The sequence below is a fragment of the Lacerta agilis genome, chromosome 2 (assembly GCF_009819535.1).
Source record: "Lacerta agilis isolate rLacAgi1 chromosome 2, rLacAgi1.pri, whole genome shotgun sequence".
Lineage (NCBI taxonomy): Eukaryota > Metazoa > Chordata > Lepidosauria > Squamata > Lacertidae > Lacerta > Lacerta agilis.
The window spans coordinates 320,793-337,565 of NC_046313.1; the positions used below are offsets into that span (position 1 = coordinate 320,793).

At 43.5% G+C, this 16,773-nt stretch overlaps 2 protein-coding genes across 2 annotated transcripts in view; one reads left to right on the top strand and one right to left on the bottom strand.

Annotated features, from left to right (window-relative positions):
• The window catches only part of SLC27A1 (solute carrier family 27 member 1), a 39,647-nt gene extending 31,082 nt beyond the window's left edge, over positions 1-8,565 (bottom strand). The window contains 2 exon segments of the mRNA XM_033142622.1: positions 536-703; positions 8,484-8,565. Coding sequence (XP_032998513.1) covers positions 536-702 — 167 coding nt within the window. The 5' untranslated portion in view covers position 703; positions 8,484-8,565.
• Positions 8,566-14,953: 6,388 nt separating this feature from the next.
• Positions 14,954-16,773, top strand: NXNL1 (nucleoredoxin like 1). The gene is made up of 2 exons (XM_033142516.1): positions 14,954-15,279; positions 16,332-16,773. Exons 1-2 carry the CDS (start codon positions 14,954-14,956, stop codon positions 16,627-16,629), a joined length of 624 nt encoding a protein of 207 aa, XP_032998407.1. The 3' UTR covers positions 16,630-16,773.

A 16,773-nucleotide genomic window follows, 5' to 3' on the forward strand; every position in this document is an offset into this window, starting at 1 on the left:
ACAGCTGGTACCAAAGGGAGAGAGGAAAAGACAAGGCAGCATGGAACTCAACATGGCTTTTGGCTCAGCAGCACAGCTAATCCAATGCACTGTGACTGCACCCAGCACAACACAACACAGACAGCACACATGCACTCGCTACACAAGCACATTCACCACACACAGTTTTTTCACCAGACATGTAACCACAAAGTACACTCGTCCTTTTCTCTCATTCTCCACACGCAGCATTGCCAACCCTCACCACTCCAGTGGTGGATGAGAGTGTCTGGAAATGTTGTGTTTTATACTCTTAAAGATCAGGCAAGGGGCTTTCACTCCAATCTTAGTTCTATGGTGCTCAGTGCAAAGGTCAGAAAGAAAAACCCTCTATGTGCGCTTTTGTTTTATTTCCTGATCAGATCAGAAAATAAAGCTGCTCAGGGCTGGAGAGCCACTTTTCATGGCATGATGGGCCAGATCTGGGCCGCAAGCTGGCTACCCGATTGATGTAAACAAACAAGCACATTGTAATGTAAGAGGAAGTTGTACTTACAGGAGATCTCTCAAGGCTGTTTTAAAGATGATCCGGAGAAATGTCCAGCCACCAGTACCAATGTAAATGCCCAGAGCAACTGCAATACTCCATGACCAAGCCAAGCCAAAAAAACGCATCAGGCCAAGAGAACCAAGTGAGGCAGTGCAAACGCCAATCATACGCATTCTAGAGAAAGAGATAGGCTTCAGTGTTAACCACTAAGTTCATTTGTTTTGCATCAACATTTTATTAACTGCGGTTGAGCAGTGTTAGAAACTCAAGATATATAAGCTAGACGCCAAATGGCTCTTTAAACCAGGATTAGTCACCTAAATGGAATGCCTGGTTGCCATTTTGGGGTCAGACGGCTCAATAACTTTTTGGTTCCTGAAATTCATTGTGTTTGTGTAGATAAGTATAACAGATATAACTCTACAGGATATGTTGCTTCTGTATGAAACAGCCAGGATGCAAGGATCCCCAGGGACGCACCTCCAGATGGTGGAGACGTCGGGCACCATCCTGGCACCTGGGCATCTTCACTTGGTCGCAAGTGGTTGATAGGCAGGTGCAAAAGGTCTTAGGCACATGGCAAATTTCCAAAGCTGCTGTTGAGATCATGATCACAAAGCAAGTGCAGCCATAGCCTACACAATACAGTTGGACAAAGGTAAAAGGAGCCCAGGAGTGTTGCAAAGGATGCTGAAGGTAGCAGAAGTTGTACAAATGCCAATACAGACATGGAAAGACTTTCCAGGAGAAGCTATACTACTGTAGTGCACTCTGATTGTAGCTACCACTGAACACTGCCTGGAAGCTTTCTCTGATCCCATATGTAAGGTAAAGGTAAAGGGACCCCTGACCATTAGGTCCAGTCGTGTCTGACTCTGGGGTTGCGGTGCTCATCTCGCGTTACTGGCCAAGGAAGCCGGTGAACAGCTTCCGGGTCATGTGGCCAGCATGACAAAGCCGCTTCTGGCGAACCAGAGCAGCGCCTGGAAACACTGTTTACCTTCCCGCCGGAGAGGTACCTATTTATCTACTTGCACTTTGACGTGCTTTCGAACTGCTAGGTGGGCAGGAGCTGGGACCCCATATGTAGTGCCTCTCAAAAGACTACAATGTTTTCTAGGTACAATTCAAGGTGCTGGGCTTGACTGAGAAACCTTGAAGACAAGGGAGACTGCCCCCTTCTCTTGTGAATGCCAAGAAGATCAACAAATGGGTATTTAACAATGCGATCCACACACTATGTTCTGACGCAAGTAATGAACAGAATGGCTGTCCGTTAACTGAAGCACAAGCCTGAGTTTCATTCCAAAAAGTTACAAATACTCATTTCATCTTTTTACTTGGTGAAGGCTAAGGTAGCCAAGGTGAGGACTTTCACACTGAATATACTTAAATCCATTTTTAGTCCTGAGTCTTCAAGCTTGGAGGAAGCACACATTTTATGAATGAGTGAATGAAAGCTTAATGAAGGAGTTGAAACAGGATGAGCAAGTAAGTTACTTGGCGAATAGAAAGGAGCAACTTGTTCCAGAAATAGGGAACGACATGAAAGAAGGGTACAAAGACAGGAGTGGCAAAAGGGAACAAAGGAGAACCAGTGTGGTTTTTGCCACAAAGCTGCACACTCCAACACTTTCATTTAGTTGATTTTCTGTCTAGCACACTGTCTTGCAACACACACTCTCCTTTGACTAGACTCAAATACAATCCCATCATAACATAGTTAGCAACAGTCTGTCAGGGTGCAGAGTGCAAATGCTGCTTATGCACCAAACAAACTGCATTATTTACATAGTTAAATGACATAAAAAGTAAAAAACAAAATCACCATGCTCGGCTAGGAACATTATTTAGATAAGTTAAGATTGTATCTCTTAAAGTCAGGAGATAGATCCCAAGGCCTGTGAGGACACTTGCTTGCTTGTCCTTAGTTACAATTTCCAACCTAATAATAAATATAGTGCATGCCAGTTGTGCACATTTATAATTTGTACCTGAAAATATAATCTTCCTAGGGTTCCTTCTTTAGGTACAACTTCCTCTAACACAATGTGTTTTATACTAGGATCATGTGTTTGATACAGTCATGGATTCAGTTTAAAAAAGATAACAATTGTAGTCCTTGTTTTAGCCTGTTTCTATTAAATTCAGATTTCACCTTTTCTCTTTCCTTTTAAAACAATCTCACATTAACTAAATAGCAATAATAATAACATAATAAAATCTGGCTTCAAAAAACAACATCAATCATTCATTCCATTTCAGCTTCAAAATAAAATGCAACTCCCTAGCATTTTAGGGTAGATGAAATAGCAGCTCTACTTACAGGGAGGGTAACTAATGCCATACAGAGAATTTCAAAGACAGAGACTGGATCTTCTAACAAATCCAACTCTGATCAAAGCATTTGTTTTGACATTTAAAGCCCTAACCAGATTTCAACTCCTGCATACTTGAAGGATTGCCTCTGCCATGGGCTCTGATATCATCAGTGTCTATGGTGAGAGCATGACTACAGCTCACAAACACATGTTCATTGTGATTGGTGGGTATTTTGATATTTTCTATTGTTTAGACTGATTTTAATTTGGCAGAGCAATCCAAGCAATGGGGAAGCAAAGTGATTCATACCCACCAGCCATATGCTGGGACCACCTTTTCAAATCCCATGCTGGAGGGAGTGTTTTTCACCAGTGAGATCTCTCCTCTACTGGGTGTGTTATGTGCTTGTGGATGTACTGTATTCTGCGTCCTGCCACACCTCAGCCTGGTATATTTGGGGATTGAAGGGCAAGTTATATTATTACTGTTAGAGCCAAATGCTATCAATAAAATTCACAAAATGGATATTGAGGTGAGAGATTTCCTGAAGCAGATTCTTTGGATAACAGACAAACAGTTCAATACTGTACTATGCATGCCTACAGTTCAATATTGTACTATGCATGCAAGTTCAAAGGTCTAAACCAGGGGTCCCCAAACTAAGGCCCGCCCAATCACCTTCTAAATCTGACCCGCGAACGGACCGGGAATCAGCGTGTTTTTACATGAGTAGAATGTGTTTTATTTAAAATGCATCTCTGGGTTATTTGTGGGACATAGGAATTCGTTCATTTCCCCCCCCCCAAAAAAAAATATAGTCCACCCTGCACAAACACACCCCAAGGTCTGAGGGACAGTGGACTGGCCCCCTGCTGAAAAAGTTTGCTGACCCCTGGTCTAAACCATTTTGGGGTGAAATATGAGCAACATGTTTACAATGTTGTTTTACACAAACCTGGACAAGGCTTAACAATGTTTGTTCCTGAATGCACCTTGAGAATATCCGACTCGGCCTTTTGGCTAAGATCAAGTGTGAAATGGGAGGAAATGCCAAAGGGCAAAAATTGCAGCACAGACTGAGGGGGTGAGGAGAGTTCTTTTTTTAAAAAAAAGTAAAAATATTTAAATACAGATATTTGGATTGAATTCTTTATAATTATTGTAATAACAAAAAGGAATATTCGTTCTAAAGCCAGTAAACCTAGCATCTTATATACAGTGTTAGAAACTCAGATATGTAAGTTAGGTGCCAAATGGCTCCATAAGCTAGGGTTACAGTTGCCAAAACAGAATGCTTAGTTGCCATTTTGAGGCCATCCAGCTCGAAAGCCGTATTTCTCAATACAACTTTTGGTTCCTGAAATTCATTCTGATTGTGCAGATGAACTGATACAATTCTACAGGACATGTTGTGAGTGTGTGAAAACAGTCAAGACCCAAGGATTCCCAGGCATGCACCTCTAGATGGTGGAGATGTCAGGCACCCTCCTGGTGCCCAGGCATCTTCACTTGATTGCAGGTGGCCGATAGGCAAGTGCAAAATGCACCTGGTGAATTTTCAACGTTGCTTATATAACAATCAGGGTGTACTTTAATTCAAACAGAGGGGTAGTTGGATAGTTAGACTCTGGACTTGACTGTCTTCCAATATCATGTCCAGCCTTTTTAGATGGCAGTGCGTATTATGTGCTTTGTTTACTTCAAAATGTGATAAAGCCACTCCCGCTATGTTTCAAGGTCCTTCTGCTCATTCTGCTGAGCAGGGCCAGAAACTTCTACCCCAAGATACTGATAACTTGGACACAGAATACCATCCCTAAAACCTTAGCTTCCATTTTATATTTTCAAAATGATGTTTCTAGTCTTGAAAACTAGGAGCTAGTGGGGTGGTGAAACACTGGTGTGGAGTGCTACTGCAGCTTACAAGGACAGGGTCAGGCAGGAACAAGGAAAGGGCTGCAGGCATGCACGCGCAGGGCCAATCCTGCACTTTTGTCATTGCACCCATAAGCACTGACCTCACCTCTGCCCTGCCCCGCCCCCTCCTGGTAAGCTGCAGCTACACCAGTCAGTGTCAGGAGGACAACTCAGTAGCACCCTCCCACCACACCAGCTGTTACCGTCAAAACTGCAACTCAAGAGCACAAGGCAGTCTTCCAATGGTTAGGAAACAAGGTTTTACTATCCCAAAAGGGTTCCCAGTGTTTTCTCACATACGTAGTTGCTATTCCTTCTTGCATCAACAATAAAATCTAATATTCCCTTTCTTCCCTGGAATTCCACTTCTTGCCAAATTCTTTTAAAATTCCAGTCTTAGAAGCAAAAACTCACTACACCAATTTCAGCAACAACAAGTGAATCCACAAATGGCATCTTGAAGCAGGTAATGTGTAACATTTTCTGGCATAAGTTGTAGGTCTCCTTATTCATTCACATGTTTATCTGCCCCTTGTTTCCAATTCCACATTGAGAGTATTGCTGAATGCCACAAGGAAAGGTGTAACTTGGTTTTGCCCCCTGGATTTGGGGGGAATCTCCTGAACTACTCTTAAGATCAAAGTCCTTCTGAGGAACAGAACCAGCCCCTTGAACTACTTCCAAAACAGCTACACCTATAATTAAGATGTAAAAAGCCCCACCTTGGACCATTTGCCATCCTCTCTTTCTGTCCAAAGTAAGGAGTGAAATGTCTGCGCAAAAGATCATCAGATCACTAAGCCTTTTCTCCTCCTGGATTGTGGATGATGGGAGCTCTATCATCACCAGGATGACATCCTGCAAGCCAGTTTGTCAGCTCTTGGGCTTCAATAACTGCCTTTCCCTTCTTTTCACATCTGTGGTATGTTAATTCCCAAACCAAATTTTCAGAAGCATGCCCCTACTCACAATCCAGGCTTTTTCTTTGAGAGTCTTGAAGGAGATGGTGCACTATAGCATCTAGAGGATGAAGTAGGACTAGAAGAGTGTGAGGAAGAGACTTCATGGCTTCACTTAACGGCTGTCCAGGCACTTCCGGCAGCAGCCTCTGGATACCTCAGTCCACCTCAGCTCTTATAGCTCTGCTAAGGATCTTCTTGTCCCACTCAGTGAAATCAGGGTGCACTGAGTTCCCTCCAACCACCCTTACATTAGGGTTGGGGGTTTAGGGGAGTAAAACAACTCATGATCTTCAAAGAAGTCCAATGTTTCATATATTCGAACCCTACACTTCATTCTACAAGCACATTTTTTCTTGGCACATTTGTGGGGAGGGTGTAGTGTACATACAGCCCTACAGAGAGTTAATAAGATTGTGCTTTGTACTGTCACTAATCAAGAAGTCAATGTAATGTGGCAGAGAAAACCCAAGATCATACTCCTCTGTAGTCATGAAGCTAAGAGTGATACAGGGCCAGTCACAAACTCTTGACCCAGTTTATGTCATAGGGCTGTTACAAGGATAAAATAGGATAACCCCTATACACACCACACTGAGCTCTTTATAGAAGGGGCAGGATAAAAATATAAAGCACAGGCCTATTTCTGTCAATAATCACACATGCCCTATTCATCTGGGTTGGTAAATCTATGTATTATTTCCTATTCCTCAATTTAGCAATCCATGCTTGATCTTTATTATATTAGAGTCTGACCACATTGGCTTCTGTATTCAAAGTTAATAATAGGTCTCCCACAGAGACTGGAAGAAAATATTTAATTCCATGTACAAAAACTTCAACTTTAGAAACTAAATTTTAAGTGCCCTGTCAGAAAATTAACAATTCTGTGCAGAGAGAGATTAATTGGTAATTGGTTCAGAAATACTTCATGTAATGCACAGAAGAGGGTGGCATGAAAAAAAAATACCAACAATGCCTGTTTCAGCTGGGCTGCCCCTTTCCCCCATAGGGCCACTTAATTTCTAGATAGAAGTTTACTTCACAGAATTGTAGAAGTGGAAGGGACCACAAGGGTCTTCTAAATCCAACCTCCTGCAGTGCAAAAATCTTTCACACAAGGTGAGGCTCAACCCCTTGACTGTGGGAACATTAGGAAGAGGGATTAAATCAAAAGATATTGCCAGGTTTACTGTCAGCTTTGGGAAACCCTCAAAAAGGATGTCTTTGGAATAGAGCTTCAGGAGACAGTGTTTGGTGGCATGTTATCTGTGGAAGGCAGTAGCCTTAGAGTAAGAAAATGTTTTGACATGCTGAGATTCCTTTGCCAACTGCCAACTTAGTCAAACTGTTTTAAGTTTTGGAAAGTCTGGTGAGGTGTCTTCCTAGGTTGATGGCACTGAGGGTTGCCATGAGACTTTTAATTGTGTGCACTGAGTTAAAATAACTTATGGCTGCTTTAGCATAATGTGTGGCAATATAAGCATGGCGAGCTTGTCTATTGAATTTGCAGGGATTCCTCTGTCTGCTCATCTCTTGTCAAAAACATTTTGGGTGGGTGGGTGTGACTCCACAAATTCCCTACATCACCTATTCAATTGCCTAACTGTGCTTAAGTTTCAAAAGCTTTTTCTGTTATCCTGCCTAAATCTGCTGTGTCTCAACTTGATTCTTGCCCTTCCCTTGTGACTCAGGTGAACAGCTCCATGTGATCTTTATTGCAGTCTAGATATTTGCCAGCTGATATAATGTACTGCTTTAATCTTCATTTCTCTAAGCTAAACAAGCGCAGTTCCACCAACTTTTCCTTATGTCATAAATTCTGGACTCTTTGTTGTATCTCGTTGTATGCGTTGCTATCCAACATGCTCTCTGGATTTGTTTTTCTCTTCCTCTCCCCCTTTTAAAGTGTGGTGACTAAAAGCAGGTATGATACACCTGAGTCATGACCAGCACGTTTGGTTCTGTTGTGAATATACCTTGTGGTAAAAAACGTGCCTGTGTAGAAATATGAGCATCAGCTTGATTCTTGGTTTATTGGTGATCAGACCTGGAACAGGTGATTTTAGAAATATTTTTCACCTTTTTTCTGCAGGTATGGAAGATAAGCCTTCCTGGATTGAATCAAATGTCCATTTGGTCCAGCATTCTGATTCCCGCAGTGGTCAGACAGATTCTTCTGGCATATTATAGGCATGCAATGGCATTCCCTGACATTTCCCCGGCACAGGACCTCTCAAAATGCTGGGTGGCTAGCTCCCTGTTGCTATCGTGTCTAGTCATCTGTCCGTTTGCCTAGTCTTTTCAGTGGCCATTGATGCATCGTGTGCCAGGGAATTATGGTTGATTTTTATCATACCTTTAAGGAGACAGATCCACCACAGGCAGTTTTACAATATAGTAAAATGACATCCCTATGGGGCACTGGGATGGCAGCATACCTGTCAGCTTTTCACTTTTCTTGCGAGGAATCTTATTCGGAATAAGGGAATTTCCCTTAAGAAAAAGGGAAAAGTTGACAGCTATGCATCCCACCCAGGCCGCGGGTCCTTGGGCGGTTGGAGGGAGGGAGGGAGGGAGGGGGGGCTTCTCACCAAGCTTCCTCCCGCGACCCTCCGAGCCCCATCTCTCGCGCGCCCCTCACAGCCACTCTCCCCCTCCGTTGCCAGGCAATGGCACGGCGCGCCCCCCCGCCCCCTCAGGAACCGTGGCGAGGGCAGCGCCCCCGTCGTCAAGGCAACGCAGCAGCTCCGTACCTCGCGCCGCCACCGCCCACCGCTCGCTCGCGAGGCTCCTACCACCTTCCGCCCGCCCGTCCGTCCGTCTCTCTGACGGCCGCTTCAGAGGAAGCGCCGCCCCTCGACTCCAGCAGCGGGCCCGGTGGGCGGGGCCTGGAGGCATAGAGCGCGGGAGGCCTAGAGAAAATGGGGGAGGGCGGAAGGCGAGGATGCTGGGAAGGCGGTGGGCCCGCGGTGACCATGGCGACGGAACGCAAAGAGGGGGCGGGGTTCCTGCTCAGCTTTTTGCAATGGGAGGGGCTGCGAAGGCGGGAGGGGAGGCTGGTCGGGAATGTTGTCTAACCCTCATCGTCCATCTGTCTGTCACACAAACACAACTCTTTTGATAACTGACTGGGTGGTTTTGGTAGTTGTCCGTTTGCAGCAACTCGTCAGACACCCCCCCCCCCACCTGATCGAAAGGGCTCTCTTCAGAAAACGGCCCGCTTCCCGCCCTGGCCTCTGCAGGTTTGCTCCAGAAATGTCAGGATTGCACCCAACCTCAGTGAGTTGCAGGGGGTTGCAATAGATGACCCTTGGGATCCCTTCCAACTCGACAGTTCTTTTAATGGAGAATTCATGTTTCAGGAGATGATTACAAATTGTTTGAGCAAGCACCAGTCACTGCTCCATATACAGGGGAAGGCAGCTTTTCAAGAGTATACATTCGAAATACAGGAGCAAGTAAGGGTTACTTGTCTCAGAGAAGCAGTGCAATTTGTTGATAATCCACAGTTAAGAAAAACAAATTTCTGTGTATTACATATTTGTTGTTGTTGTTCAGTCGTTCAGTCGTGTCCGACTCTTCGTGACCCCATGGACCAGAGTACGCCAGGCACGCCTATCCTTCACTGCCTCTCGCAGTTTGGCCAAACTCATGTTAGTAGCTTCAAGAACACTGTCCAACCATCTCATCCTCTGTCGTCCCCTTCTCAAAAATTACATATACAAAAATTACATATTTACAGGATTTTAACTCTGCTCTGTAATCAAAGAGGCCCCCCAGTGGTTTACATAGTCCAGGGAGCAGGCGTTTGCTGGGAACTGATCTTCCAGCAGAGACAATCGATTGGCCCAGCTTTCAGCTCATGCTGCAGCCCAATACAGTAGAATGGCTGCTGCTAGATGATGAGGGAGGGAAGAACCCAGTGGAGCTGATAGGATCATAATAGGATCCCATGTGTGGATAAATTCTTCCCTCCTAGCATACACAAGTGAATGCATATGGGATGTCTCATTTTATCCTCAATAACTCTGTGAGAAATTCCTTCCAGTAGCACCTTAGAGACCAACTAAGTTTGTTCTTGGTATGAACTTTTGTGTGCCTGCACACTTCTTCAGATACACTGAAACAGAAGTCACCAGATCCTTAAATATAGTGAGGGAGTGGGGAGGGGTATTACTCAGAAGGGTGGTGGGAATGGGGGATTGGCTGATGGGTGTGGAAAACCTGTTGACAACTGTTAACGACTGCAATTGGTCTTACAGGAAAAGGCAAGGGGTGAGATGGCTAAAGGTAGCTTTGTCATGTATAATGAGATAAGAATACTACTATTAAATTTACCAGTACTTAATAGTTAAGAGGAAATGATATTACTGCTGGATAGCCAGGATCCAAATAACTTAGACCCTCCAAGTGTCCCAATTTTCCAGGCACGATCCTGGATTTACAGAAGCCATCACAGTTTCTGATTTGACCACAGAATTGAGGGGGGGGGGTAGGCAGTGACCCCTGCACCAAGGAGATAAGTAACTATACAACCTTTAGAAGACATCTGAGGGCAAAGTTATTTGTACAGCAAAGTTATTTAAAATGTTTTCTTGTGTTTTTATGTATGTTGGAAGCCACCCACAATGGGCAACCCAGTTAGATGAGCGGAATATATTGTTGCTGGCCTTATTTTCATTGGAGAAATATTGGCAGGTATGTATAACTGTCATGGCCCACAGCGCAATGGATCAGATCAGTCAAATTCATCATTTTCCCCCATAGTGAATGGCTGGTCTGTCCATAATTTGCCAAATTAAAAGGTAGTCTTTTGTGCCTGTAATACTGCACATAGGTTACTTAAATGCCATGACTTCTATGCTAATTGCTAATGTAGAAAACTACTGGAGGCAAACTGATTATGCTGTCTTCCCCACTGATATCTGCAATTGATTTGTTTTCATGAAAATAGATGGGCATAGTACTTCAATAGGAGATTTATTGTCCAAATTATTTCAGATACAGGTAAAGAACTATTAGCTTTCTTGTGAAATACTCTAATTTTAAAGAAACTGTTTTAGTTGCAAGGCACTGGGACTCCAAAAACACTTATTATTTGGGGGAATGAAAAAGAAGTGGGGAGAAGAAAGCTCGAGACCTTTTCATAACCATAACATTTAAACATTTCACAAGCAGGAAACACTATTAAGTAGTGTTGCTTGAAGTTACTTCCTTTTATTATTACAAATAGAACTGTGGCATATGTAAAGAAGAGGAACATGTGTTGTGTGTTAAAAGTCACAATGTTCTAGATGCAACAGCTATTCAAAATGAAGTGCCTCTGGTTAGTATTATTTCTTGAAGAATCATCTGTTTTCAAAACCAGTGGGCAATGTAGATTTATTTGAGAGACATATTTTCTGTTATAAATTAATCAGTACAAATAATTCAGCTGCAAAACCTCGATAGGGCATTATGTTCAATTTCTCTTTGTATCATGATGGAAATTGTTGTGTACATGATGTTCCAGTGACCTTTCCTCTACTTCCAGATCAGCAGAAAACCTCCTGAATCTGATAGTATTGTCTGAACCCTATTGTTAGAGAACTCACATGAACTGTTCAGTGGGGGAGGGTTTCCTGTAGTATCAAGTGAGTCAAGAGCTACACAGAGATTCATATTACAAGACACTAACAGGTTAGTTAGTTTCTTGAATATAAATCACTTACCGGTACATAACAGAATGTCCCGAAGTGAGTTACAAGAATAATGTACAAGAAGAAAATACAGTGATATAGTAATAAAATTATAATAATAATAAAGATAAAGATAAAAACATCCTTTCCAGCTATTCTTGAATTTGGTGCTGAGGATAATACACATTGTTGTATGCCAAGCAAATTCCTAATTATTTGGCATATTAAGAAATCCCCAGATTCTGATCCATTGTGTGACTCAGTTTCCCAATTCATGGCTAAGTTTGAATGAACAAGCAAGCATGTGAGTATTCACAGAAAATATTAATGCATCCACTTTCTTTCTACCCAGGTCCTGCTGCTGTTGCTGTGCTACTCAGAGCTAAGCCGTGTTTGACTTGGGGTTATGTCCAATCCAGGGATCATGGTTTGTTTGCCCACCCCCGGGTCAAACCACAAGTGGTAACCCACGTACACACCCTGGTTATGTGGAGGTAAGGCAACAATGCATGTGATAAGTTACCTGACCTGGGGAGGGGGGGGGCGATGGTGGCAATAGACAGAAAGGCAACCTATTTTTCTCTCATGATTCCCTTCTTCCCTAGGATTTACTTTCCTCCCTCTTCCGTCAGTTGGTATCGGACCTTCTTTTGCTAACCTCATCCACATGTAAGCTTCTATTAATAATGGTTTTGTTTGCCAGGAGAAATAACTTCAGTTTTTTTTTTTATTCTTTCAATCAGCAGTTTTACCAGACTATTTACTTCTGTACTTTTTATTATCAGGGTGACAGGGGCAACCCAGCTGGATGGACAGGGTATACATAATAAAATGATAATAATAATAATAATAATAATAATAATAATAATAATAATAATAATGTTGGTATACTGATGCTTTTGAATTATGGTGCTGGAAGAGACTCTTGAGCAGGGGTCAGCAACCTTTTTCAGCCGTGGGCTGGTCCATAGTCCCTCAAACCATGTGGTAGGCTGGACTGTATTTTTTTGGGGGGGAGAACGAATTCCTATGCCCCACAAATAACCCAGAGATGCATTTTAAATAAAAGCACACATTCTACTCATGAAAAACACACTGATTCCCAGATCGTCTGCGGGCCGGATTGAGAAGGCAATTGGGCCGCATCCGGCCCCGGGCCATAGGTTGCCTACCCCTGCTCTTGAGAGTCCCATGGACTGCAAGAAGATCAAACCTATCCATTCTGAAGGAAATCAGCCCTGAGTGCTCACTGGAAGGACAGATCCTGAAGCTGAGGCTCCAATACTTTGGCCACCTCATGAGAAGAGAAGACTCCCTGGAAAAGACCCTGATGTTGGGAAAGATGGAGGGCACAAGGAGAAGGGGACGACAGAGGACGAGAAGGTTGGACAGTGTTCTCGAAGATACCAACATGAGTCTGACCAAACTGCGGGAGGCAGTGGAAGACAGGAGTGCCTGGCGTGCTCTGGTCCTTGGGGTCACGAAGACCATGGGGGGGGGGGCGGAAAGCAGGCGGGGCACCCCAGGGGCGTGGCACGTGTCCCTCGGGGGTGTGATGCGCATCCTGGGGGTGTGGCATGGTGCCTATGTGCAGGCAAGGGGGCAGCCGCGATGGGGCTCCCCCCGCATTCCTCTTCCTCCGCCAGTGGTTGTGAGTCATTTGCCACTGGACCTAAAGGTCAGGGGTCCCTCTACCTTTACCTTTACTCTGCTTTTATTTTTCTTCCTGGTGGTATGTTTCATTTGATACACAGAGAGTGTTTTAATCTTTTGTTGTTCAGTCTTGAATTTTACCTGCCATATCATCTTCTATCTTATTTTTTTGTGGATTCTAATTTTATTAGCTTTAAAGGTTTTAGGCTGCCTTGGACATCTTATGGAAAGGTGGAGTAGAAGTAATTTAATTAGTACGTGTATTTGTTTGCCAACAAGTCACCATTGCTCTGCACAGTTATGAAAAAACAATATTATAGGATGACACAGAGAGCACAACCAAGTAACTCTTTTTCTTTTATTTGATCAGGCTCATCACCTGCCCAGGAAGCTATCAGTACAAAGAACAGATTTCTGGCAAGCAGTGCATGGGTCATATTATCTCCAAAGGTCTGCTTTAAGAAGATTAAGGTACTGACTGTGGATTCTATTAATAGGGAGGGAGGTGAAATCCAGCAGGATAGGTTATGCACATCAGTGATCCAAACTAGCAGCTAGACAAGGGTTGTGTCACACTGGAATGTGAAGAGGGGAATCTCAGCTGCACAAGGAATGACAGAAGGAGGTTTCTAATGATACAAAACACTGAGCAATGTGAGAACTCTGGCTTCTTATTCTGGGCATGGAGATGTCTTCAAGGTGAGAAAAGTGGAACTGTATCATATTGATGTATTCTTTTTAAAAAGTATTAAGTTTTTCATTTTAACAATCCAATCAAATCACATCATATATTCCAAAGTACAGTATACATATTATTCAATAATCAAACAGTCCAAATATTATGCCAAATTATAAATTTTTCGGGGGGACTTCACCATGCTCCGAGGTCGGGATCTGATCATCTCATACTTCTACTGCTTTTCATAATCTTTCCCAATAGTTCACATAAGTCATTCTGATGTTAATCCTCATTATTTTCCACAGCCTCTGAGTTCTTCTGGCAAGCGAGATAGCTTTAAAAAGTGTGTTTTGTGTGGTTTTTATGTCCAAGATTCCCCTCCACATTGATGTATTCTTAACTTAGAAGAAGACTCCTTGGGAGGATACTACGTAACACCTGGCAGGTATCATCAACATGTATAGACTAGATTGCATTCCCAAGACTTTCTTAAGACCCCTCTAGACCTTTATTAATGATTTTTTGTTCTTGTAGTCGTTGTTACTGCTGGAGTCTTGCCAAAGCCCCAGCCTGAACTGAAATGCCTTATTTCTCAAGATCTTCGTGGGGAAACCTAGTTCCAAATTGAATGATTTGCCAGAGGAGGTCTGTGTAGTGCTTTCCAAGACACACCGATATCTATTGCTTGCCCTGCAATGGTTTCTAGTAAGGGCAATAGCCATTTATTGCTCCTTGACTAACCTCGCTAGCTGCCATCAGAGGTAGGTTAGACAGAGAGTGAGCCTAAGTCTCCCATTTTGCTTCATAGCTGAGCAGGGATTTGAAGTTTTCTCTTTGTCAACTCTGTCCAATATTCTGTTCATTGTGCTTAATTTTGGGGCCTCACAACTAATGGCAGAGCTGGGTAGTGGTAGAATGTGAGGAACCATAATTTAAATGATTTGTTGCATTTTGTTTTTATTATGTGCATCTCTCTCTTTTTTTTTTTACACAACCTTTATTTTTTATGCCTTCCCCACCAGTAGTCTGAAGTAGTACAGTCCGTTCTAACACTCCCCCACCTTGAATCAATAATTCAATAAAAATAAATTATATGAATGCATGATGAAGCTACAAAAAGAATAATTTCCCTGATACTGCCTTCTTGTTCCTTTTCAGTCCTAAAATTGGTATATGGCACCATAAAAATGGTTCTTTAGCACAATAATCAGCCATGGCTGCCATTTTTACCAACAAGACCCTGATTGTGAACAACAAGGACAAGGATAAGTTGGAGCTGGAACGAGAGCTCACCCGAGCATTGGAGAACAAGGTTATGCTGCTGTATTTTGGCTCTGGTGAATGTCTTCGATGCCAAGAGTTTGCACCCATCCTGAAAGAATTTTTTGTGAGGCTCACAGATGAATTTTACGTGGAGAGAGCATCCCAGCTGGTCCTGGTCTTTGTCTCACTGGATGAGACTGAGGAGAAGCAAGACAAGTTTCTGAAGACCATGCCCAAGAGATGGTTGTTTTTGCCCTTCCAGGATGAATTCAGGAGGTAAGGATTCCAGTGCTTAGACCAGTGTTTTTCAACCACTGTTCTGCGGCACACTAGTGTGCCGCGAGATGTTGCCTGGTGTGCCGTGGGAAAAATTGAAAAATTACTTTATATATAGTCAATATAGGCACAGAGTTAAATTTTTTAACATTTTCTAATGGTGGTGTGCCTCGTGATTTTTTTCATGAAACAAGTGTGCCTTTGCCCAAAAAAGGTTGAAAAACACTGGCTTAGACAATGGCCAAATTCAAAGTGAGTCACCAGAGGCATAGTTTATTTGCATAGTTTATGCATTGCAGGGGGTTGGGCTAGAGGACCTCGAGTCCCTTCCAATTCTAAGATTCTATGACCTTTGCCAGGAGCTGCTGCATAGTTGTGCAGCACACCCATGTGGTGAACTGTTGAATTGCAAGGGGTAGCTTCTCCCTGAAATAACTTTCATGCCTTAGACTGACTTGAATATAAGGCTGAGTTGTCGGGAGGTGTGGATAGGCTGGGTAGATCAGGACCAGGTGGGGTGTGGGAGTTGCTCAAGGACAACCGCTGGGTGGGATGCAGCAGAATAGGACCAACCACATCAGAGTCCTGGGATACCAAAAGTCCTCAGGGGAGGAGGGTCCTCCCCAGGGAGCATCCCAATGGGGTGCCTTTCCACACCCTGTTCTGTCACCCCAAAGTTCCACCCTTGCCTCCTGACCTGGCTTCACCTTTAGAGCCCACCGCCAGTTCACTTTCCCAAGAGGAGATCACTGCTCCCACTACTCAAGGTGGGGAAATGCATAACGTGATGATGTCACAATACTGAGTAAGTGATCCTACATGTTGCAGGGGGAAAGAACTTGACACAGAGATTTTTGGTGGCATCTCCATGATATATAATGTGCAGATATGCTCAGAGACAGTAGCTGGGCAAAGGAAATGAGCAATCATCAAGCAAGCAATTCGGTTTCAAAACTAACTAACTAACAAGCAAAACCCATTGTTTTCCAGACTTCTTCAAGCTTCTATTCAAAACCTTGGAGCTTAATCTCTCTTTCTGTATTAACTTCCAGGGAACTGGAATTGAGATTTTCTGTGACAAACCCCCCAGTGGTGGTGGTGTTGAAGCCAAATGGAGAAGTCATTGCTGCAAATGCAGTGGAGGAGATTAAGCAGGTGGGCCCTGCTTGCTTCAGGAACTGGCAGGAGGCAGCTGACCTAGTGGAGAGGAACTTCCTCCTGGCCCAGGACTTTGACAACGTAGCTCTGAGGAGCATCATGGATCCCATCCGCCGGCTCAAATATAAGGTTGCAAACAACAAAAGCAGAAAGAGAAGCAAAGATGACAACGAAGAAGAAGTGTTCTCCTGACAGGACATTTCTTCCCATGGTAGCTTTGTTGTAGGTGAGCTTAATTCTTCCCAACCCATGGCCTGTGTGCAGGATAATGATTGTTGCCTACAAGCACAGAAATTGTTGCTGAGCACAGATTTCAGGCTTCTGAAAATCTAAGTG